The sequence below is a fragment of the Schistocerca piceifrons genome, chromosome 2 (genome assembly GCF_021461385.2).
Source record: "Schistocerca piceifrons isolate TAMUIC-IGC-003096 chromosome 2, iqSchPice1.1, whole genome shotgun sequence".
NCBI classification, from domain to species: Eukaryota; Metazoa; Arthropoda; class Insecta; order Orthoptera; family Acrididae; genus Schistocerca; species Schistocerca piceifrons.
The window spans coordinates 657181380-657206203 of record NC_060139.1 but is presented as its reverse complement, the minus strand read 5'-3'; the positions used below and the strand labels follow the sequence as shown (position 1 = coordinate 657206203).

Sequence of the window (24824 nt, the reverse complement as noted above, 5' to 3'; positions counted from 1 at the left end):
GCTGTTGTAGTGCTATTTCTATACATGGTTGAGCTGTAAACATCAAGAAATGCTTCCAACATTGTGAGTTCAAGTCCACTCATTCCATTATATTTTTAAATCACATTTCAGCTGCTGATCGTTCCAATCCGATGGAGTCTCACAGGTAATTAATTCGCTTCACTTTCTAACCCCACCAGTAACAGCAAAGACTTTCAAAAACAACTCCGCAGAATAGCTCGTGCATATGACAAGATCAGAACAGTTTATACTTGAGAGTTTCCTCACCCTCCAGCAGCCACTGGTTACCAGCTACCAGCCACCAGCTGTTAGGCACTGTCTGACCATATGAATGTGGCACAGAGCACCTTCAGTACATTTGTGCTCTTGCAATGGTATGCATAAAATTGTTTATTATTACAGTTTGATTTTCTATGCAAAATAATGCTGATAAACCAAGTGAACGCCATGCTGTAATACAACAGGTATCAATTACTATAAGTGTCTTTATCAATTGTTATTGTTATTTTTATTTTTATTTTAGGGTTCCAGTATTTGTCTTGCAGTTACATATTGGATTTTGCATTCTTGAAACTTATGAACATTCTTTAAGTATTATAAAATAGAGTTAAAAGTGCAAGAAGGTACAACATTTGTGACATATTACTCACTTTCAGTTTAATAGAGGGGTGAAGGCAGCGGAGGCAGTTCAAAACATTTGTATAGTGTACGGGTTGAGTGCGTTTTGGTAACTCACATCAGGAAAAGGATTTTCTTGTTTCAAGAAAGATAGTTCTGGTGTGAATGATTACTTAGGTTCAGCAAGACTCCATAACTAACATATGTAATGAACTGTAACCATTTAACTTTTGAGTGACATAGACAAGATTCAAAAGTTTGGTGTATCCAAAGCAACAAAAATGAACACTATCAGTTTGCTCATTGGGACTAACTATGCAATATTATTACTGGCAATGAGTTATCATGCCTTTATGTTAACTGTGTAAGAAGATATTAATGGCTGAGACCTAACAAAAGATTTATATTCTAACAAAGGGCAGTGTGAACATAACATTTGGCATCAGGTGACTCATATAGGGAGTTGTGCACAATGAATTTCTCCCCAGGGGTGTGCCCATCACAACTAGTATTTGTTGCCAACAACTAAGACACCTCTTGGCAGAAAAGTAAGAAAAACGACTGACAAAACTGCATCAAGTGTTGCTACTACACGATAATGCACTCTGCTGTTTTTTACAAAAACAAAAACTATCCAGGAATTTGTTTGGAAAGTCATCCCACCCACACTTATTCTTCTGATGTTATGCTCTCCAATGTTTACCTTTCCCACTCCTCATTGAACAACCCTCAAGGAGGGACGAAAATGACTTCAAACCTGGCTTGATGACATCTTTCACTCAGGATTGGCAGATTTCTACAGGCAAGAAATCGGTAAACTACTTGTCCGACTGTTTTAAATAATGTGAGAGAATAGACTGTTGATTAATTTCTCTCTTGTGTTTACTGCTGTGTTGAGTAAACTACTGGAAAAATGCTATTAAATTATGCACTGCACTAATACAGATGAATTACAACCTACCAAAATAGCCTTACAACAAAAGTCTATTTAAAAAAAAAAACATAAAACATCTGAAACATCAGGATGCCTGTATCGACATAAATTAGTAAGATATTACTTACTGGAACAGTCTGTTTTCACATGCTGTCTGTGGCACACTTATGTAGTATGGAAATGTGCCATTTTGTAAGTAAACTTGTTTATTCACAAAAACCAAAAATTATGCCAGCGTAAGCAAAAAGAGGCATTATCAAGTGTGTAGTATCATAAGTTTTCCCCCCCTACACTATGGCGTACTGGAAGTAGCAAGAGAATTTCCTTTTCAATTTTTGGTTTGGGTGTTGTAGCTCCGTCACAGAAGAGGTAAAAATCTGGCCTCCAGCTAGACTGGAACCAAGTTTATTGAAAACTGTAATATTCAGCACTTTGGCTATCTGAATGTTCTGCGCACACCACCCCCATTAACAATATTGCATATGAATGCTCAAAAAGCAAACTGATGACATTCAAGCAAAAATATAATAATAGTTACCCCTTTAGTTTTTGTAGCTTTGAATCTTGCCTACCGAGTGCAAATGTTGCACAAAGGTTAAATGGTCACAGTTTATTACATATGTCAGTTATTGAGACATGGTGAATCATCCGTGCCAGAATGATCTTTCTTAATACAAGAAAACCCTTTTCTGATAGAAGCTGCCAAAGAGCAGTCAACCCATACACAATACAAATGTTTTGAGCTGCCTCCACTGCCTTTACCCCTCTATTAAACTCAAAGTGAATAATATGTCACAAATGTTGGACCATCTTGACTTTCAACTCTATTTTATAATGCTTAAAGGACATTAGTAAGTTTCAAGTACACAAAATCCAATATGTAATGGCAAGGCAAATACTAGAACTTCAAATAAGCAAATTACAGTTAATAAATACACTCATAGCAATTTACAACTGTTCTATAACTGCATGGTGTTCGCTGTGTTCATCTGAAGACATTTTGTGCAGAAAATCAAACTATAATAATAAACAATTTTATGCTTACCAATGCAAGAGCATCAACATGCAGTAAGTGCACTGTGCTGTATTCACCTGATTGGTCAGTGCCTAAAGTCAGGTAGACAGTTATGTGGCGCTTGTGGCCAGTAACCTGTGGCTGCTGTAGGGTGAGGAAACTCTTAAGTGCAAACTGCTATTAAATGTTTTGTGGAATTGTTTCTGAAAGCTTTTGCTATTACTGATGGGTGAGAAAGTGAAGCAACTTACCTTTGAGGTTCCATCAGTCTGATACCATTAGCAGATAGCCAAAATGTGGTTAAAAAAATGGTCTCAAACTTACGACTTTGCATCTATGTTGCTCGATGTTTACCACTAGACACCAGTAGATACAGCCCTGTACCAGCACATGCGGAAGACAACACTTTCTCCACAACTTCTGCGTCTTACATTGTTGCCAGATTATGCAAATGGGCAGACTGAGGGGGCAGCCAGTTTTACTGATGACTTAAATGAACGATTCTAGCACTGGCTCTATAGCAGCAAGGGTTTATGTCTACGACTGTATATTTAAATGGAACCATATAATAAAACCATCAGGAATGCCATATAGATAATTGGACCCCTTTGTCATAAATGTCCACTGTATTAAGTCACTGTGTCTCCTGTCTTGGTTTAGCTTTATGTAACTAAATATTTCTTTTGTGTAATAAAATAACAATGAAAACTGTAACAATGCAATTCCAAAACTCAAGTACAACGAAATAATTGTATGTGCTTAAAAGCTGAAGTGATAATTGTTAGTTACAAGTAAAATGCAAATACAAAGAGAGAGAAATGGGCATTAAAAATATTAGGTAAGGCAAAGTGAAAGACAAATGAAGAACAGTCTGGGGGTAACCACAAATAAGAGGCAAGGGAAGTTTCATGATCAAATAACTGTTCAGGGTTTCACACATATGGAAAATGTTTGTGGGTATATATGTGTTATAAATACTGTTTTTAAGAGAGATTTGGAAATTATGACTGTACTAGATTCATTCTTACTGAAAACTGTTGTGTCATAAGACTACTGAACATCGTAAGGGATCAGCAGGTGAGCTGACAGATAATATGGATGTGCATAGAGATGTCTTTTGCCTCATTTATTTAATACTGATTTGCTCTTTGTATAATTTTGGACAATGGTAAGGGACACATCAAAATGTTTTGTACATTCTCAGTACCAGACACAAATCATATGAGAGGAGGTGCAGGAATGCAGACAGTCATGAATCACAGGGTAAGAAAAGTAAAGGAGATTACAATTTAAGCTCTCATTAACAACAATACCATTAGAGATATGATAAATATCCTTGCATTTGCCTTAAGAAACCTGGATGGCCAGATAGGAATTTGAAATGTCATCCTCTCTGAATATGCCATCAATGTCTTTAAATGCACCATCTTGCTCGGTGGGAACAAATGGAGTTTGTTTGGACACCACAGTGGAAAGAAAACTAAATGGTTGTAAAGCTTCTTCAAACTATTAAGAGTGCCCTCCTAAAATTGTCTGCATATGAAGATATTAGACTGCCACAAAGATGTTGGCTGTAAGCAAGTCAGATTCCACATAGGTACTGAATAGAATAGCATAATAATTAAACCATTTAAGTGATTAATGACTCCTGTGGTAAGTGAAAAGGTTAGTATTTGAGGATGCCATATTAGTTCCAAAGACAATTAATTATTTTTGAGTTTGGAATATGAGATTTCCACATTAATCAACTTTGATATCAAAATTAATTTTAAAAATGTACACCACAATGTAAAAAAATAATGTACTCTGACAGCAAACCCATTACACTTACTTTCAATTCACCGAGCCTCACAAAATTTATAAAAGTAAAATCTGAAAATCATCAAACTGATTTCAAAAACACCAAACTGAAATTAACAATTACAATACAAAAAATCAGAACACAAAGACTGATATTCAGCAAGGAATGCTCAAGGTGGCAACTATGGTCTGTAAGTAAGAACCATCCTGAAAAACCCATATAGCAATTTTTCAAAACTCAAAAACTAAAAATCAGCACATCTGGATTGGGTAAACATGGTAGATCCTCTTTTCATCAACAGGTTTTCATACCTTTAAACTATTTCAGTGAGTTACAATTACTATAACGCAACCAAGTGGGTCAAAGAAATATATACATTATCAGTATTTTCCTACTTTCCATTTGATTTCAGTGAGTAATGATACAAAAAGTCATCAGTACTACAATTATGAAATGAAACAGTTGTCCGTTTACTGATTACAAGACAGAAAAATATATGAATGCTGTGAATAAATGTAACAATAATCCAAGGAAGGCATTACAATAATTTCCAAAACATTAATGGAAGATGTGGCAGACCATGAACCAAGTCTCTAGATTACAACTGTATGATCAAAATAAAATTTTCAGTTACCATAATAAGTCACATTTCAATGTTTTCGCAAATCAAAAAGCTGCAGGAGTGAATGACTCAAGACTTACCAAGAGAAGGTGCTTCACTTGTGTCCGACAAAGCAGATGACTTGCCACCATACTCTGATTTCTCTGAGTTGCGAGTCTCAATATACGCTCGACTTGAATGGCTGCCTGGTGCTGCCCTTTTACCCGCATAGTGTGACTTTATAAACCTGCAAAACCAAAATGTTTATATTTTCAGTCAACCTTGCCACAACATAAACAAAGTAAATAACATTAATATTTTTTTTTTTTTTTTTTTTTTTTTTTTTTTAAAAAAAAGATGAAAATTTGTACCAGGAGAACAGGAATCAGATCCAGGTCTCTTGCTTGTCATGAGCAGTGAAGTGCAATGGTTAAGGCACCGCTCATGATAAGTGGAAGATTTGGGATTGAGTCATGGTCTGGCACAAATATTCATCTGTCAAAACTTATTCGTAACTACAATGAAACATAAAATGTTGCGCCTCATGTAATAACAGTCAGTGGTCTGTTCCTTGAACTTTCAAAGGCATGACAAACTAATACAAAAGCTACTTGGTATGATTGTAGGGGTAACACAATCACAAACATTACCTTGTTTTGGGAAGCTGCAAGCACTTAAAAATTAACTGTACAGCTTTGTTAAAAAGACTTTCATGTAGTTGCAATCCAAAGAAAAAAAATTGATATGCTGTGCTATTTTCAAGTGAATTAGCTCTGAATTTATTCAATCAGGCCATTGTGCATGCAGTTTCGAGCGGCCGCCCAGAAATAGTGAACACGTTCTTTGTTTGGTTTCCTAAAACCGAACAAGAGAGAGATACAAAAATAGGACATGGGACAGTCGTAAGGACTGAACCCAAGCCATAAGCTCAGCAGTCTAGCGCACTATTGTCTAGGGTATGAAAACACCTGACACTGATTGTATCTGGCGGGTCACTTGAATTTGTGCACGAAACAGCTTGATTAGCTAACTTCAAAGCTAATTAACTCAGAAACAACACAATATATCGAATTTTTTCTTAAAAATAATTCCCAGCACAACCTGCCCTGCAACACTCTTACAAGATTTTCAGACCTTTTCTGACCACCCTGTATAATGTGGATTACATAACAAAAACAGAAAAATTTTCAGTTGACACTGACTCTCATGTCAAAATAGTTGTAGACAATAAATGGTGCAGCTATATAATGTTCCTATTAGGAAAATAATACACATTTCTTTATAACGCTGCTACTCCTTCTCAGATCTGCAAAGTATTTATGTGTAACTGAAACAAATATTGGTGCTGTATGGCCACCACTTATGAATCAAAAATTTATGTCTAGAATTCCACTTACCGTGGGTGGCCTGGACGTACATAGCTCCCTTTGTCATCCTCACTACGGGACTGACTCACCAAATCATGGTAGTCAAAATCAAGTGCCAACTCTTCACGGTCACGAGGGGCATCCAACAAATCAGATGGTAACTGATCCAATGCTGCGGAAGAGCTTGCATGACCACCATTTATTTCTGCTGATCTGCAAACCAATTAACAACACTCATACATGAAAATTAACATTTCTTTACTTTTCCAATAACAGGGCAATTTTTGTTATAAGTTGCACATTTACCTGAAATTAAATAGTAGCAAATCTCAACAAAAATAAAAATTAAATTTGTCAACTTATTCATCAACACACGTAAGTGCATGTGCCTGTGGACATGGGTGCCCCGCCCCCCCCTCCCCACATACACACAAAGAGAAAGAACACAGTATGCAATTGTGTGAATGTGGGTGTGTCGGGCAGGAGGAGGGGAGGGGGGAGAAGAGGGAGAGGGAGGTACCTGCATGCACTCACAGGTGTATGTACGTCTGTTTAATGATTCTGAAGGATGGCTATGCACGTAAGCTAAGTGGTTTATTGTCTTTTTTACATGCCTTTCAGCATCGTTTCTTTTTGGTGAGTAGAGATCAATCCTCCCCCCCCCCCCCCCCTCTCTCTCTCTCTCTCTCTCTCTCTCTCTCTCTCTCTCTCTCTCTCTCTCACACACACACACACACACACACACACACACACACACACACACACACACACAGTATGCAAATTTATTACAGTATGATTGAATGATTGAACAGTTGGCTCCATGAGCCCTTATCAGGGTGTATATGTGGACAAGGAAAAAAAAAAAATTCCTGGGTTTCCCAGTTAAAAATACACTTTCTCCTGGATGAAAACAGTATATTTTCCCTCGGAACTGTAAATCTTGTCAATCCTTTGAATGGTTATGTTTTTATACATGGGCATAGAATTTTCTGGCACATTAGAAAACAAAACTCAGGGAAGAAACTTCCTTTTGGAAAGATTTTTGATTTGCAGCAACATGTACACTGTATATTTTCATTTACGAAAGTATAAATTCGAATTCCACCAAACACCGCATGTTACTTTCCGAATTATTGTAATCAAGATTGTGATGCGCTTTTCTAAGCCAGTCATAGCTTATGTCACGTGATCCCACCAACCGGTGACAGTGGATATTCAGACCACAGGACATGCGGATACACAAATAGGAAAAGTTAATGTTTTAAATTAATATACATAGTGTTGCTACAATAAAAGCAAAGCATTCATATATATACTATTGGTCTCTAAGGTTAATAAGCTGCAAGAGAAGCTAAGCTTTCACATGTAATGTTGTAATGTTGATATTTTTTGTGCGGGTTACACTTTAGGATATATCACACAAATGTGCCAGTAAAACTTTTAGCCGAGTCCAGTGACTTGTCCTCAAAGTTTCCACAAATAAATTAGTTACCGCAGAGGAGAGAGAGCTTCCTGTAGCACTACATCAATTTGCTCATAATAATGACATGAAAGTCTGATCTTCTAAGCTCGAAATACTTCTAACGCTCTATGATTTACGAAATTCATCGTACATTCCCGCACATAGTTCAACTTGCATAAAAAGAAATTTACTTTGAAAGTAATACATTTCAAACCACTATTCACAATATTTTCCCGTGACCTGTTGGAAATAGGTTTGTTTCTGTAGTCGTCAGAGAGCGCCAGATAACAGGCGTGACCGCGCTTTGGCAGCTGCTATGACACAGGAAGCCTGTATGTTCATACGTGTAAAACATTAAAAGATCTTACATTATATCATAAAAGAAAAAAGACATCAGAGGATACTCCAAGAGCATCAGAATTTCGTGAACCATACTAAAATAGCACATTTAAAGTGCATACTTAAAGAGAACATTCGTATGTCCAGATTCCCAATGAAATAGACCTTGACCTGATATTAAGCTTTTCAGTGTGGGTTTCGGGATGTAAATTTTCTTGGAGTACCAGTACTGTATTAACTCATTTTTGATTCTTTATTATGGTATAATGCCATACATGCTGGAAGATGAAAACTTGAAATGCAGCAAGCAGTTGAAATTGGCCAATAGTGTGGAACTAAACACTTTGTTTCAAACCTATTGATTGTCTCAGCGTAAAAAATTAATAAAAACCAAATTTCTTTAGGAAACCGACAAAAATAACTTCATTGTTCTACAAGGCGATTAATACATGGCTGTCAGAAAAGTGGAAATAAAATAAAATTTGAAACTAATAACATATATCAGCCTTCCGCAATTATAACTCAGACTGCTCTACGCATCAGATCAGCCTCGGATCTACGATGTTTCCGCCCCCACCCCCCTCGCCCAGCCCCCTCCCTTGAGCGTTTGAGATACGACGTCAAAAATTTTAAAAAATTGAATTTTCGAAAATATGTTCATTTTGTAGTGCACAGCTGTATGAAGAGTCTGATACATAAAACATATGTATTCGAGGAAATGTAAGACATGTTATTTCGTCTTAAGTGTGCCAGAGTGCAGTGCCACCCCATTTCATACAGCTTTCTTCTATCGCACGTCACTGTATTTCACTCCGTGGTATTGAAACGTGTATATTTTGTATTGGATGCCATCAAACTATATTCAGGACAGTGGAAATTAAAATGTCCTGTGGTGCCTCTCCTGCTCCCAGTCGCCTGGTTTGACATCCTGCCCCTCTTAAAAAAAATTGCAATTAATACTGGATGGGATTATATTTAATTGGGAGAACAAGAACTCTTCAGAGAATTTGCACTCTTTATTGCCTGTTAGTTAATAATTTTCTGTTTTGGGTGACATAAAATTAAATACAGGACAAGCGACAAGCAATACAGTACACATTTCTTCAATCTTTAGCTCCTGGCATTGTTTTCTCTCTAATCTTGCTACAATTTTACATGGTGTGCTTTCCTTTCTGCGAAAGGATTTATTGCCTCATCAAAGTTTGTCGAATATTTTGCTACATGAAAAATCGAAATATCATTGTCTAATACTGCGTAAGCTGTTAACACAAATAGTACCCAAGACTGGTGTAGTTTCTCAATCTGATTACGTCTATCTTGTCACTGTCTGCCAGAAAAAACAAAATAGGCGTTTCTAACACTGCAGAAATTGTAACACACGCCAAATATACGAGAACGTTTTGGCACAAATGGTCATTTTTATAACATGACAGAATATAATTCACGGAGACCAACATAAAATGCCTATTAGGCCTACCACAATCAAAAAGCTTTATGTTCGAAAATAGTTTCACATTTCATCCATACGCTCCAGTTCCTCAAGCATGAGATCAAAAAGTAGTGTTACGAGATTTTTATATAAATTTGAAATCGTCATGTTCTTCCCTAATTTGTGTGATGTCCCCATTTCTTCTCCTTCCTTGATCTAACAAACAATCTTGTCATGACTAATTCTGGAACTATTCCTTCCTTTGTCAAAACTTATTCACCGGTTAACTTTACTAACCCTGCCAGAATCACCAGTTTAGTTATCCCCAATTATTATATGGTTAGGCGTTGCTATGTTTGTACAAACCATTTTCTGCACTACTTCCAGAATATAACTTAAGCGATTGCTAGACGGGGACTGTATGACTGGCCCTTGCTAGTGTAGCGATCTGGCCAAAAATTTTCTGTCAAAATTTCATTTTCCTGGATACACCGAGAAGATAACACGCAATCTTTCTTACCTGTTATTCCTGTTAGTCGTTTATTTCCACTCTGGTAGTCTGAACCTATGGATTTCCCTAGCAATTATAACAATGCTGATCATTCGCAAACCCAAGCAACAACATAATCAGACAGCGATTGGCGTTCACTCGTTCGGCTTTACTTGGCTTATGATTCATTCAGAAATCAACTTGCCCAGAGTGTGTTCAAAAACCAAAACCAACAGGGATGGGCATCAAAATCATGAGTAATTGATAGACCAATGTGCACTGGATGCTAGGTTTTTTCTCCTCAATAATATGAATCTGCCCTCCAGTAAATTTCCAGGTTTTTCCCGGTTTTCTCCCAGATGAAAAAATTCCCGGGTTTTTCTCTGATCTCCCGGCTCATATACACCCTGCTTATGCAGTTACCATTTTCCTCCAGAGACATCTTCCGCAAGCAGAGACAAAACATTAGAGAACAGTTTTATGTACTGACCAAGGTCTGTCAGCCCGTAAATTTTAATGAAATCTTAAGTATTAAATTGACATCAGGCATGTTTTTCAATTATGATAAGATTTCTTATGTCTAAAGATTTACAGCTTTTTATAATGTGTACAGTTGTTTAAGCACTCTGATAGTCAAACAAGAGAAGACACACCTGGCACTGTGGCTGTATTTTCGAGTATTTTCTCCTCGCTGGGAAACAGACTCCAAGTTCTCCTCCAATAATGCTTCTGACTTTGTCATATATTCTTTGTTTGAGACAGCAGTCAGCATCTGTAACATAAATAATAATACTCACTGTAAAAAATAAAATACAAATGCAATGCAACATATATTTTAAAAATTATAACTTATAAAATAAATTAAAATATCATATATCTAAAAACAAAGATGATGTGACTTACCAAACGAAAGCGCTGGCACGTCGATAGACACACAAACAAACACAAATATACACACAAAATTCTAGCTTTCGCAACCAACGGTTGCTTCGTCAGGAAAGAGGGAAGGAGAGGGAAAGACGAAAGGATGTGGGTTTTAAAGGAGAGGGTAAGGAGTCATTCCAATCCCGGGAGCGGAAAGACTTACCTTAGGGGGAAAAAGGGACGGGTATACACTCGCACACACACACATATCCATCCGCACATACACAGGTGTGTGTGTGCGAGTGTATACCTGTCCTTTTTTCCCCCTAAGGTAAGTCTTTCCACTCCCGGGATTGGAATGACTCCTTACCCTCTCCCTTAAACCCACATCCTTTCGTCTTTCCCTCTCCTTCCCTCTTTCCTGATGAGGCAACAGTTTGTTGCGAAAGCTTGAATTTCGTGTGTATGTTTGTGTTTGTTTGTGTGTCTATCGACCTGCCAGCACTTTCGTTCGGTAAGTCACATTATCTGTGTTTTTAGATATATTTCTCCCACGTGGAATGTTTCCCTCTATTATTTGATATATTATGTACATATGTTAGATATGTATCTATAGTATTAGTATTAGATATGTTTCCTTACACTTTCTACTTGTAGCCCTGCCATTATATCTAGATTTCTTTTGTTGTTTCATCTCCTGTAATCTGCCATTCCTCTTAAAAAAACATAATTTCTGTTGTCAGTGACCTTTCCCTTTCTTGTCTTCACAGACTTCAGCAAAGTAAGAATAGCCATACTTTCATCAATGTTTGGAGAAAGAGTACGCCAAACTGAAATTACAAATAACTACACGGAGATGGAGAAAAACATCTTTACTTACTAGGCATCTGCTTATTGAAAGACACAAAAGTTATAACATCCACCAGTTTCTGAAGTCTCATTACCTTCAACTGGCAAAAAGTGAGAAAGAGCAGCAAGGGAATAACATTTTAGAAGCATTATGAAGGAATGTTATACCACTGCTGGCAGGCTGTTGCTTAGTGAAAGTTGAGAATTAAAAATTGGAAACACATCAGACATACCAAATGTAAATATGAAAACGACGGGGGAAATATTATGTTAAAAGAATGAAAAACATAACTGATTAACAAATTAACAACTAATGCTAATTTTCCCTTATTTTCTTATGAACTGGCTTATGCATTTTCTTTCCCAGTTCTTTTCTAATTGTTTTCCTCTACTTCTAATTGTCAACGTCATTTCTTTTCATGGGTATTTTCTTATCTATTACCTTGTGCTAAATTTCATGTAGTTTTTCTTTGCCTTTTTTTTTCTTCAGTTAGCACTTGTGAATTGTTTCCAGCTTTTTTATTCACCTCACGTCTTTTGCAACCAATGGAATTCCTTTAAGTCATTAGTAGAATTATGGAAGTTACAGTACACAGTAAATTCCATGGTGTTACTTACTTTTTCTCTTGGATGATAAAAATTTGAAGCCTCTTTCCTTGCTTCCATCACATATACACAACTGCTTTACTTTTTCTGCCTTTCTATCGTGATGAAGGAACTGGTTGTTGTTGCTTACATAATTGGAAGTGGCTTATTTTTTGTCTTGTATATATGACTTACACACAATGCATTTTAAAAGAGTCAACCCATTTGAAATTCCAACCAATTTTCTAACATGTTTAGAATGACTGGAGATTTCAACTAAATAAAATGATATCTGGTAATTTAATGCACCAGTTTGAATAAAATTTGCAAATGTAACTTCCCAGTGAATTCTTATTACTTGAATCAGTGAAATAATGTAAAACCAGGATGGCTGTGTCAGTTGTAACACTGTCTTTCTGTTTCAATCTTCTCGCAATGACTTTCTCAATTTTCATCATACCTGAATAATTTTTTCTTTGGTCTACCCAAACAAATTGTATTTTTATTTCTCTTGATCTATTGAGTTATTTTGTCTTTGAATTTTGTTTTCACTTTTTTTACTAACCACATTTCCACTGCCATCTTTCTATTGCTTCTTATTTACTTAAGGTTCGCCTCATTACATGCAAGAGTAAGTTTTAGTATCTTTCCTGTATCTTACTCTCAGTCTTGTAATATCCTCTATTACACAAAACATGATTTATTTTACCCAGTTCATGTTTCCATCCTGTTCATGATATTAAGACTTTAAGATAAATTTGAACTGCTGATTTTCACTTAAAACTAAAGTTTTATATAAGTACCTTCCTGTCCTTCGAACTTCAACCATAAGCAATGCCAAATGTCTCTCTTTTAGTTCTTGTACCCCTGTGCACATGTTACTCACCATACTCATTCCTGGTTCCGTGGAAGTGCTGTCAACTTTCTCAATAGAATGGTAACGTTCATTCAGTCGGCTTTGAGAAAGTCCAAGACTTGACAGCTTACTGGGTGTAACTGCTGGAGCGACAGCCACATCCTTTTGACAAAGAATTTTTCAACATTAAGCAAGAACCATTTTTTCATGAAAGGACACATCTGGTTACAGCTAAAAAACAAAGCAATTAATTATTTTTGTATAAATTATAGCAACTTGTAAAGATCTTGAAACTTAAAAATTTCATACTACTTTAAAGTTACAATCAGAACACAAGACAGAAACTATCAGGTGTGTGAGACAGAATGGATAAAGACAGTACAAAAAGTGCTATTAGAATGAGAAAATTCTTCATCCATTATATTACCTTGCAAGAGAATTCAACAGAAGAAAGATGAAAATGTATTGCTCTTCTGATGAATGCCTCCCTACCACCCATAGTTACTAACACAGACCAGCAAAGAGACGATATGTCTTATCCTCTTAAATTTCCATCCCGGTCAAATCTTTCTTTTGTCACTATACACATTACTTCCGATTTAAATTAGGGAACATTTATGATACTTCAAGAGTGAAAATTTATTTTTCTTTTCTTAGAGTTTAATTTTGATGTTCACTGTTCACATTTTATTACAAATTTTGTCTGTAGTAACAGGCATACTACAATTGTTTAATCACCTATCCATACTAAAGACATAAATTAGACAAAAACATCAATGTCTTCAACATAATTCGCATTCAGTCAGTCCTAACCCTTGTGCATTTATTTATTTGCTTCTGCTTCTACCACAGACGTCTACACAACTTTAAAATCTCAATAATTGGGGTTTTCCTACATATACTACTGCTGCTTGGTTATGATTGTCACTCCATGTTAAGTATGATCTTTGTGTTCATCAATAGCTATATTTGACACGCCAGCAAAATATATTTTCAGAGGTAAAAATGGATAGTAACTAACCGCTTCAAGGAGATTATCGAGACTACGACTACGTCCCCTGTCCTCAAAGTAGCGGTCATTAAGTGCAGATTTCCTCGAGAGACCAGTCTGCTGGACAGTGTGGTCACGAGACTGTGAACGAACTCTAGGCTCCTCTCTGCGAGCTGCTGGCGTTGGCACATCCAAGACCTGAAGACACACGACATGGCAATGACTTCAAAATAGTTTACCAAGACAGTCCACATTATAAGTAGACATTGTAGTTAATACCTAAGCTATCTGATTGTGTACTTAAATAATAATAATAAACATGTGGATCTGCACTTGTTTGTCACTCTGTGTACTGCAACTCAGATGACATTTGATTTAAATAAAATAAGTATTACTCATTCTAACTTTAGCTCCTGCTGAATCACTTGAAGTGAGTAAGTGTAAACAAAACTCTTACTATTAAGTGATATTAAATAGAAAGTCATTCAATAATTAAAACTATGAAATTTTGAGAAATTTAATTTGAGAACAGTAGGAGAACAGATTTTAATGTCTAGTGTTAAGTATCTTCTCACGTGTCAAGCACTGTCTTGAAACCAGAAATAATGAAACAAACAAATAATGGAAAATACTGGATGGAATAATGTACCAATATTATGAAAAGGATAGTTGCTACTCAGCATATAAAGGAGATGCTGATTTGCACATAGGCACAACAAAAAGACGTTAGAAAGTGAGCTTTCGGGCAACAAGGCATTCTTTAGAATTAGGCAACACACACACACACACACACACACACACACACGTAAACACAAATGCAAATGCAAATGCAAATGCAAAGCCAGGCTTCAGCTGCCAGAGACTGTGGTCATGTGTGTGAGAGTTGCATTTGCATGAGTGTGCATGTGTATGTTGTCTAATTTCGACAAAGGCCTTGTTGGCCAAAAGCTCATTTTCCGACAGTCTTTTTGTTGTGCCTATCTGCGACTTGGCATCTCCACTATATGGTGACAACCATCCTTTTCATAATATGAAAACAACCAAACTGTTTACATAAAGCCAACAAGAAACTGTACTGGAAGTGTATTGCAATAAACATAAAATTCGACTTTTAAATATAGTACTGGGTGTATCAGAAATGACTTTACAACTTTCAAGATTCATATAAATTAATTCATAGTACCAACAGAGGTGATTGTAGAGTCAATTTGTATGGAAACACATCAAGTTTTGTCTTGCATAGTTCACTAATACCGAATCACACTGTAAGGAGCACTAGTGGCAGTTGCATTAAAGATGGCTGCCTTCACTGCACCCGAGCTGCTAGCTGTGAGTTTTGGTTTGAAGAATCGAAGGCGGCAACAACAGTTCAGCGTAATTTTCGTACCAAGTATGGTAAAGATCCTCCTAGTAGGCCAACAGTTTATGAGTGGCATAAATGTTTTGTAGAAACAGGGTGCCCGGTAAGACATTGGAAATCATCAGGTCGTCCAAGCATATACAACATCGGTGAGTGAGTGAGACAACGTTTCGTCAACAGCCCTATGAAACTGACCCGGCATGCATCTCATGAACTGCAAATCCCATATATGACACTATTTGGCATATGTTGAGAAACCATATGCATTTGAAACCATACAGATTGACGATCGCACAAACAATAAAAAGACACTGATAAAATTGCTTACAAAAACTTCTGTGCGAATATGTGAAATCCATTACATGAGGATGAACATTCTTGAACAAAATCATCTTTTCACTTACGTGGCAAGGTTAATACACATAACTGTAGGATCTGGGACAGTGAAAATCCACATCAAACATTGCAACATGTTCGTGATAGCCCTAAACTGAACATTTTTTGTGCATTGAGCAAGAACAAAGTATGTGGCCCCTTTTTTTCCATGAGAGAATCATCAATGGGTTAGTGTACCTGGATATGTTACAACAATTTTTGATACCACAGATCGATGAGGATGACCAAGAATGAAATGTTTACTTCATGCAAGATGGTGCACCAACCCACTATCTGGCTGACTTACGGGATTTTCTCAGTAACGACTTTCCAGGGCAATGGATTGGTTGTGATTTTGATGGAATGTGTGCAGGATAACCAACGGAAGCCACATGCAACATCTTTAGTTTACGGTAAAAAAACTTGATGTGTTTCCCTACAAAATAACACTAAACCCAGCTCTATATCTTCTTTCAATAAATTTATATAAATTTTTAATGTTGTAAAGTCCTTTTTGGAACACCCTGTATATAATGGCCATGTGTGGATTAATTCGTTAGCATAAATTCTGAGTCCTTATAAAGAGAATTTCATTAGTGGATATATCTAATAACATCTTCAAATGTTTACATTATAAAATGCACTAAATACTCTTAAATTGGAAGAAGAAAGCTAATCCAAAGTGAACGTAATGAGGAAAAGAAGGAATAAGTCTGTAGCTTGAATCTGTATGGACCATACAATTCATTAGTCCTTCAGAGACAGATGCATTCAGGTGGATACAAAATTATGCTGACATCAAAGAAATATTTTCCCCCTTACACTATACTACAATCTAAAAATACTTTCCTACAAATTACCGTAAGTTATACAACTTCCATTTCACAGGGTTACAGAACATTTCTGAGAAGAATAGAAACAAGTTCAGTACTGTAGCTATCACATGTTGAAACTGGAGTGTTCAGATTTTCTGCACTCTCCTGAATGTGAAACTGACCATGTCATCACAAAATTTAAGCATAGCTACTATCACTCTGAAAATTTTAAGCTCTAAAATTCAGTTCCAGAGAAACAAATCTTTTTAACTTGAATTTGCAGTATATATTGCCCACATTTGTAGCATGAAGATGATGAAAACGAGTACAGGGATTCTCAAGTAAGTCATAAATTAAATGAAGATTGTTCTAAAGGGGAATTTTAAAAGGGGCGTTTTCTGTATGGATCAGATCCAGAAAAAGATATGAAATAGAAACATTTTCAAGCTGCTCCAGTTTTAAATGTATAGTGACCACGGACTAATAATAGAAAATACAGTGTACAGTAGTTGAGAATTCAGAAACTTTTATTAAGCAATTCATTAAGAAGCACTGTTCAAACTTCTTTTGAATGAAAAAGCCAGAACAATTACCTTCTGCATTTCAAAACAAAGCCTATTAGCAAACCTAAATTTAAAAATAGATTTTTGTATGTTATATATGTTTCCTCACCAATTTACTGTCGCAGTGGTAAGATTGGTTATCATTAGATCACTGGAGTTAAGTGCTGCCGGGCTTGGCTAGCACTTGGATGGGCGACCATCCAAGTCTGCCGAGCACTGTTGGCAAGCAGGCTGCCTTGTGAGGCCAACTGACAAGCTACTTGAATGAGAAGAGGCAACTCTGGTCACAAAAACTGATGATGACTAGGAGAGAAGTGAGCTGACCACACACCCCTCCATTTCTGCATCCAGTCATGCCTATTAGCTGACAATGACACAGCACTTGTTCAGTACTGATGGGCCTTCTGAGGCCTGTTCGGACAGAGTTTAGTTAGTTAGTTTAAATGTACAGTGGAGTGAGCATAATTCATTCCAGAAACTTATTTGTAGAGTGAAACCTTCATTAAGCAAAACAGTTTACCCCATATAAATTAACGTGAAATACAATAATTCATTACATGCAGAAAAGTACTAAGAGTTTTATGTTATTCATGTCATTTATTCAAAGAAACATATACATGCAGTATTATGTACTTTATTATTCACAATGCATAACTAATTCTTTTTTACTGTGAAGCTATCTATAGTCATTTGTTTCTGCCGATGCTTCAACAGGACATTGGCACAGAATAGCAGTGTGAGATGGTCTTTCATTGGCGTGTGACCGGGCAGTGCATTCTCCTCTACTGTTATAAAGGCACACAATGGCGTCTTTTTCCAGAATAGGCCTGTCTTGCCACAATTAAAAACCTGAAGCGACAGATAATGGTCACAATCTACGAGCATCTTGAAGTTGCTGATGAAGTTCTCTGCTTCCTTTGTGTTGGAGCTGGCTGCTTCGCCATGCCTCACAATGCTCTGTATGTCAATTCTTCTCTTAAGCTTCTTGAACCACCCATGGCTTCTCTTAAGCACTTCCTGCTGATGATACTGGCAACCTCTTAATGAGGTTGGTGAAAATCATTCTCACCTTCTCACAAATGATGTTCTCGTTAATAGTGTCACCTTACAATGGCTTTTCATTAATCCATATAAGGAGCAACCTTTCAGCATCATCCAGAATAAGAAATCATTGTTTAGACACTCTTGTCACTCGCCTTTGAAGCATCTATCTCCTTAATCTTGTCCTTGTTCTTGAGGGTAGTGCAAACAATTGATGTGCGTGCTAAATCAGCGGCATTCACACCACAATTGGGTTTTTAATTATTTTACATTTCATTTCTAAGGTCAATTTCTTTCTCTTATGGTCATCTTCTTGCAGCTTGATCTTCAGGGACATTTCTATGAAGGTTATTGAAATTTACACACAAAACGACACTGTGTGAACAGAAGTTTAGGAAAATGTGTGATTACCAGCTGCATTAAGATGGTAGCAGAAAGAGCACTAAATCCACACAGTACGAGCTAAAGACATTGCTGAGAATGAAATGTGCTCATATTGTTGAGCATTTCCCCTGCTGTGCACGAATGGCTGGTGATGTCAAACTAAATCATTACTCATTATGTGAAACATTGCTCATTAAGCAAGTCACTTTTTTTATAATTTGTTTTGCTCATTATATCGGAGGTGCTCAGTAAACGAGGTTCCACTGTATTTCCTCACATCAATGCGCTCCTGGAATAACAATAATGAGAAAAGTCTAAAAGACAAAATGTTTTCAAACTTACAGCTGGGATGAACAGGTAGCAAGTGACAGGATAAGAATGCTGGAGGGAGAGACAAAAGATGCATGGGATAGGAATGCAGCATAGGCACCTGAAATGGTGAGTTTGTTCAGTGCATGATGATATAGAGGGAAGGATTTGGTTGGAGAGAGAGAATGGAGGATGTGGAGACCGTAAGGAAGAGGGCGCAGGTGCAGGATGGGTGAAGTTAGAATCCAGGGTAAGGGTGGAGATGGGTATGGGGCAGGTGGCTAGCAGAGATTGAAGCCAGGATGATTATGGGATCAGAGGCTACAGTTTGGTGGTGGCCACTCATTCTGCTGGTCAACTGGGTGAGTGTCATGACCTCATAAAAAGGCCATCCATGAGATGTGCCATACACATGGTATGTGACAGGACTGTTTCACGGGCGGCCCTTCCTTTAATAGCGTAGGATAGGATAACCTTGTCACAGGACTGGAGTACGGTGTGCTGGATGGATGAATCAGACAGGTTTCGCACCTGGGTTTTCTACAGTGTATGACCCATGTGACAAAGGGGTGACAGTGGATATGGCATAATAATAAACTAAGGTATTTTGTAACTGTGGTTGGTGGAGGAATACCACTTTGGGAAGTGTGACAAGGATTTAGAGCTGGCTGTTCCTCATTTCCAGGCATGATAATAAATAGTTGAAGCCTTGGCCAAGGATATGGTTTAGTTATTCCAGACCGGGTTGATACTGGGTAATGGAGTGGGTGCTCTTTTTCAGCTGCTTCTTGGTGGTGATCAGGTCTGACTCGTATCATCTTGCAGCAACAGCGCACAGTGCTGCTGGAGTAGTTGTTATTCTTTCTCTCTTACTGTTCCTATTAGCACATGCAAATAAAATGAATATTGCACTAGACTAATTTGATGTGGAGGAAAATTAAGAGTTCAAGATTCACAAGTAGAGTTATTAAAGATGAGCATTTGGTGCTGCTATTATGCACTTGGTGTTGCTATTATTATTACTGTTATTATCATTATTACCACCAATAGTTGATGGTTAATGCACTGAGCTGCCAACAGGCACATAAACAAGACTGAGGGGAGGGGATGCAGGGTGCACACATGGCTACATTGACCCTCTGCAGCAACTCAGTTGGCTTATTGTGTTTTTATCCCAACTTAGGTATTTTTATGAACATAATATATACCTCACAATGATACCTCCCTCATTCTCCTTCCAATTCACTAACTTACCTAACAGGTAGTCGAGAAGCGAAGAAAGTTCGTTAAGTACACATATGCAATAGGTTCTAATAGCAAATGTCAGAACAGATCTAACTCACTGGCTGCTTGTGAACTGGTGGTTCTGGTGGAGGCACTGCTGGTCGTCTAGGGGTTGTTGTAGGCTCTACGTCACCAGGCACGGGGCTTGCATTAGGAGTAGAGGTAACCACCTTTTAACAAGACATTGAACATTAATTCACAAATATAAGTTCAGATATTATTACATTTTTGACACTAACTATAATACTGTAATGAAAAGAATGCGCAGCTGGGTACAGTAGCTTCAGTATTTCACAACAGCTGAATCACAATGAGAACACTGACATTTTTGAACATTTGAGCATTGTGTCAGTTGCTTCTGAAAACTAAGAACTGCAAACGATTATAATACAGCTAAGCATTGTAATATGTTTATAATTACGAATTTCATAATCAACAGAGGTGAGACACACACACTCTTGGCAGAAACCAAAGTATGAAAATGTTCACACTACCTATCAGTCAACTTTTTAAGTCATGTGTAGTAATTATGAAAAATTATGAAAAATGCCTATGTTACCAACATACACTGAAGCACCAAAAAAACTGGTATAGGCATGCATATTCAAATACAGAGATACGTAATAAGTTAGAACGTCGTGTTATAGTAGACACACAAGCGATGGGACACAGGATCTCTGAGGCAGCGATGAAGTGGAGATTTTTCTGCACAACCGTTTCATGAGTGTATCGTGAATATCAGGAATCTCATAAAACATCAAATCTCTGACACTTCTGCGGATGGAGAAAGCTCCTGCAAGAACAGCACCAATGGTGACAGCAGACAATAATTCAATGTGACAGAAGAGCAGCCCTTCTGCAAATTGCTGCACATTTCAATGCTGGGCGGTCAACAAGTGTCAGCGTGCCAACCATTCAATGAAACATAGATATGGGCTTTCCGAGCCAAAGGTCCACGCTTGTACCATTGATGACTGCATGACACAAAGCTTTACGCCTCGCCTGGGCTTGTCAACACTGAAATTGGACTGTTGATGATTGGAAACATATTGCCTGATCGGTCGAGTCTCATTTCAAATTGTATCGAGCAGATGGACGTATATGAGTATGGAGACAACCTCATGAATCCATGGACCCTGCACGTCAGCAGCGGACTGATCAAGCTGGTCGAGGTACTGTAATGGTGTGGGACATGTGCTGTTGGACTGACAGGTGACACATATGTAAACATCCTGTCTGGTCACCTGCATCCATTCATGTCCATTGTGCATTCTGACAGACTTGGGCAATTCCAGCATGAAAATGCGATACCCCACATGTCCAGAATTGCTACAGAATGGCTCTAGGAACACTCTTCTGAGTTTAAACACTTTCGCTGCCCACCAAACTCCCCAGACATGAACATTACTGAGCATATTTGGGATGCCTTGCAATGTGCTGTTAAGAAGAGATCTCCACCCCTTCGTATTTATGGACAGCCCTGCAGGATTCACGGTGTCAATTCCCTCCAGCACTACTTCAGACATTAGACGAGGCCATCCCACGTTATGTTGTGGCACTTCTGCGTGCTCGCGGGGGTCCTACACAATATTAGGCAGGTGTACCAGTTTCTTTGGCTCTTCAGTGTGTAACACAATGTTGTTCAACATGTGCTGGAATACAGATAATTTGGGTCCGTATTTCACAATATGGGATTGATCTCTCCAATTCTCATGCTTTCAAACTGAAGTAATACACACTTTGCCACTTTGACTTCATTTACATTGTTTACTTTTCACTCTACTCTTTCCTACATTTACTTTGCCTTTCAGTTTGCCTGTAATGGTCTCTGTTCCAATTTCTGGTTCTTATTTTTGGTCTAATGCCTGTCAACACACAAGTAACACAACTTTACAAACTTAACACTCCAAAACAAAAACACGCAGAGCATCTGAAAGCATTTAAATTTTTTGAATGTAACCCACACTACGGGAAACCATTACCATAATTTAAGTTATTGCTTTATCAGTCATACAATGGACGCTTTTTTAATAAATGCTGACTGAATCATTAATGAATAGCTTACTAATGAACGAAAAGTTTGGTCTGATTTAAATTAGATAAAGATTGCCACAATTCAAGTTTGATTTCACAATACCTAATATAGTAATGACTTACTTCAAATGTTTAAAAAGGATCTTGTAAATATCAAAGTTTTCACCTTGTTAACATTTTGTCGTGGTGCAGGCGAACCTCCAAAAGTGGGATTCTTACAGGCAGGAAATGCAGGCATCAACTCCATCTCTGAGATGAGATCGAGGGCATACTCCAGACCATTGCCACCAGTGCCACCCTCAAGAGCCACAGTCCAACCTGAACTTTCAGGAATTCCACGTTCTCGAACGACACTAGCAGCAAGTGACTCGCATGTTGTCCATGAATCAACTGCTGCAGTTCGAGTCTCCTCTTATGGTTAAACAAAAGATATAAAATATGGTCATAATGAGTACTTCGAACTATGGATTATTTGTGAAACTAATACAACTGTAGCAGGTAAACAATTTACCAAGTAATGCTCCCTCGTGTAACTGAATGAAAGTCAACAAGAGCACATGCTTAAACGCTTAAAATTTAAATTAAGTCTTCTAATGTGTTATTGTATATTATACAAAAATTAATGCTACTGTCATAAAACTAAAATAAATATAATTTTTGAGTTAGAGCAGCAGCATTAGAGATATTGACCTAAGTTTTACAGATGCCTCAAGTATCTAGAACTGCAGTGGTTCATAAAACTGGTTACTCTGGATTCATAATGAACAGAGCTCCATCAGATTCATTCCTTACATGACAAAGAGCTCTCCAAAACTTTAAAAATTAATAGACACTGTAGTTAGTGCAAAAAAGAATCTACATTATTTAAGATTATAAAATAGCAAGAAATACAATCACTGTTGGCTGACGGATAAAGTAGAAATAAGAAATAGCACACATGAAACACACAGAATGCACCAAATATTTCTTCATCATCATCATCATCATCATCTTCTATTACTCTTATATTTTACTTTAATAACATTTCAATGTAGAGAGTAATCTGTACAAGCCTTACCTTTGAGAAATAATTAAATTATATTGTGGCAAAGGAAACACACTCAGTTCAATCAAGTGAAAAGTAAAATCTTTTTAAGTTCTAGTTACCTCTATTCGATTCAAAGAAACTCACCAAAAATGTAATTCTTGAACAAGAAAAATTCATTACTGTCAGTGGTGGCAACTTTTACCACAGAAATCAGCTAAGATATTCATTATTAAAAAATACTAAAACTGGCAATTTAGGTATCCCCGTTACCACATATGCAAAAAAGATTTGTAGTACTACAATTTCATAACATACTAAAAATCTGTCACTCTCATAAAAAAACAAAAAAAGTTAATACACTCAGAATATATGTATACATTAAAACCTTCAGTGCACTCACCATCAGCAAAATGCACTGTAAGGGCCATATTCACACGCTTGCGGTTGGATCGCCATTCAAGCAGACTTGGGGGATATGTGCGAGCCAACTGACTTTCCACACGTGCAGACTGCAGTAACTTTCGCTGACACAATGCTTTGTAGCCATCATATGCATTATCTGACACATACCTAATGGGCAGAATAATAACGTAATAAATAAAAGTTAGTAATTCTGCAAAAAATTTTGATCAAGATCTTATGAGTTCAAAATTTTATGTTCCTGTGGTATTTCTGGATTTAAGAACAACATTCACTTACATAAAAATATCTACAACACTTTTTAGAAAAACCATATTCAGTCAACAAAGCGAAATTCTGTTAGAGAGTTGATCAACTTACTAATATGTGTCAAGCAACATGTGATACAAACACATTTCTCCTTCCAGACTCAGGAATGTGAAATTAAAGGAGAAAGATATATTGAAATGACAAAAAGAAGAAAAAGAGGATAAAGGACAGTAATGTCCAAGTAGGATATTTGCCAGACAGCAATTTGGGAAACTAAGAGAAATGACACGTACAATATTCTAAGCATGTAGACATGGGTGTCAGTTCAAACAATGTTAATAACTTCCAAACCATTTGGAGTTAGAGAATCATTTGGGCTTAGAGAAAGCATATTGTGAGGGGAACAGAGGGGGATGCCAAACGACGAAGTTAACAGACAGGGAAAAAACTATGAGTGAAACTAACATCACAGAGGCAGAACATGATTGTAAGTAATAATGTAGATAAGACAACTTCAGTGTTGCACACAACTAACATAGAAATAACAGACTACACATAAAGTTGTGAATTATCTTTTATATACTGGTCGCACATTTTATCTTGATTTTCTGATTGGTGGAAATCTGCTCCAGATCATGTGCGCTCATTGCCAACTTTAGCTACATAGCAAAATTGTACAGCATAGTAATAAGCAGCCATTGTGAATATACTACTGATCTGTGTGTGATGTTATGGGTATTGATTGTTAAAATAATTTAGAAA

At 37.1% G+C, this 24824-nt stretch overlaps 1 protein-coding gene across 1 annotated transcript in view; it reads right to left on the bottom strand.

The window, feature by feature from the left end:
- The window catches only part of LOC124776994 (unconventional myosin-XV-like), a 465068-nt gene that overhangs the window by 317974 nt on the left and 122270 nt on the right, over positions 1-24824 (bottom strand). Inside the window, exons 19-26 of the mRNA XM_047252242.1 lie at positions 23794-23963; positions 22533-22777; positions 20392-20502; positions 14232-14399; positions 13241-13372; positions 10710-10828; positions 6367-6549; positions 5071-5216 (exon numbers count right to left, since the gene is read on the bottom strand). Of these exons, the coding sequence (XP_047108198.1) occupies positions 5071-5216; positions 6367-6549; positions 10710-10828; positions 13241-13372; positions 14232-14399; positions 20392-20502; positions 22533-22777; positions 23794-23963 (1274 nt within the window). The remainder of the gene's footprint in view (positions 1-5070; positions 5217-6366; positions 6550-10709; positions 10829-13240; positions 13373-14231; positions 14400-20391; positions 20503-22532; positions 22778-23793; positions 23964-24824) is intronic.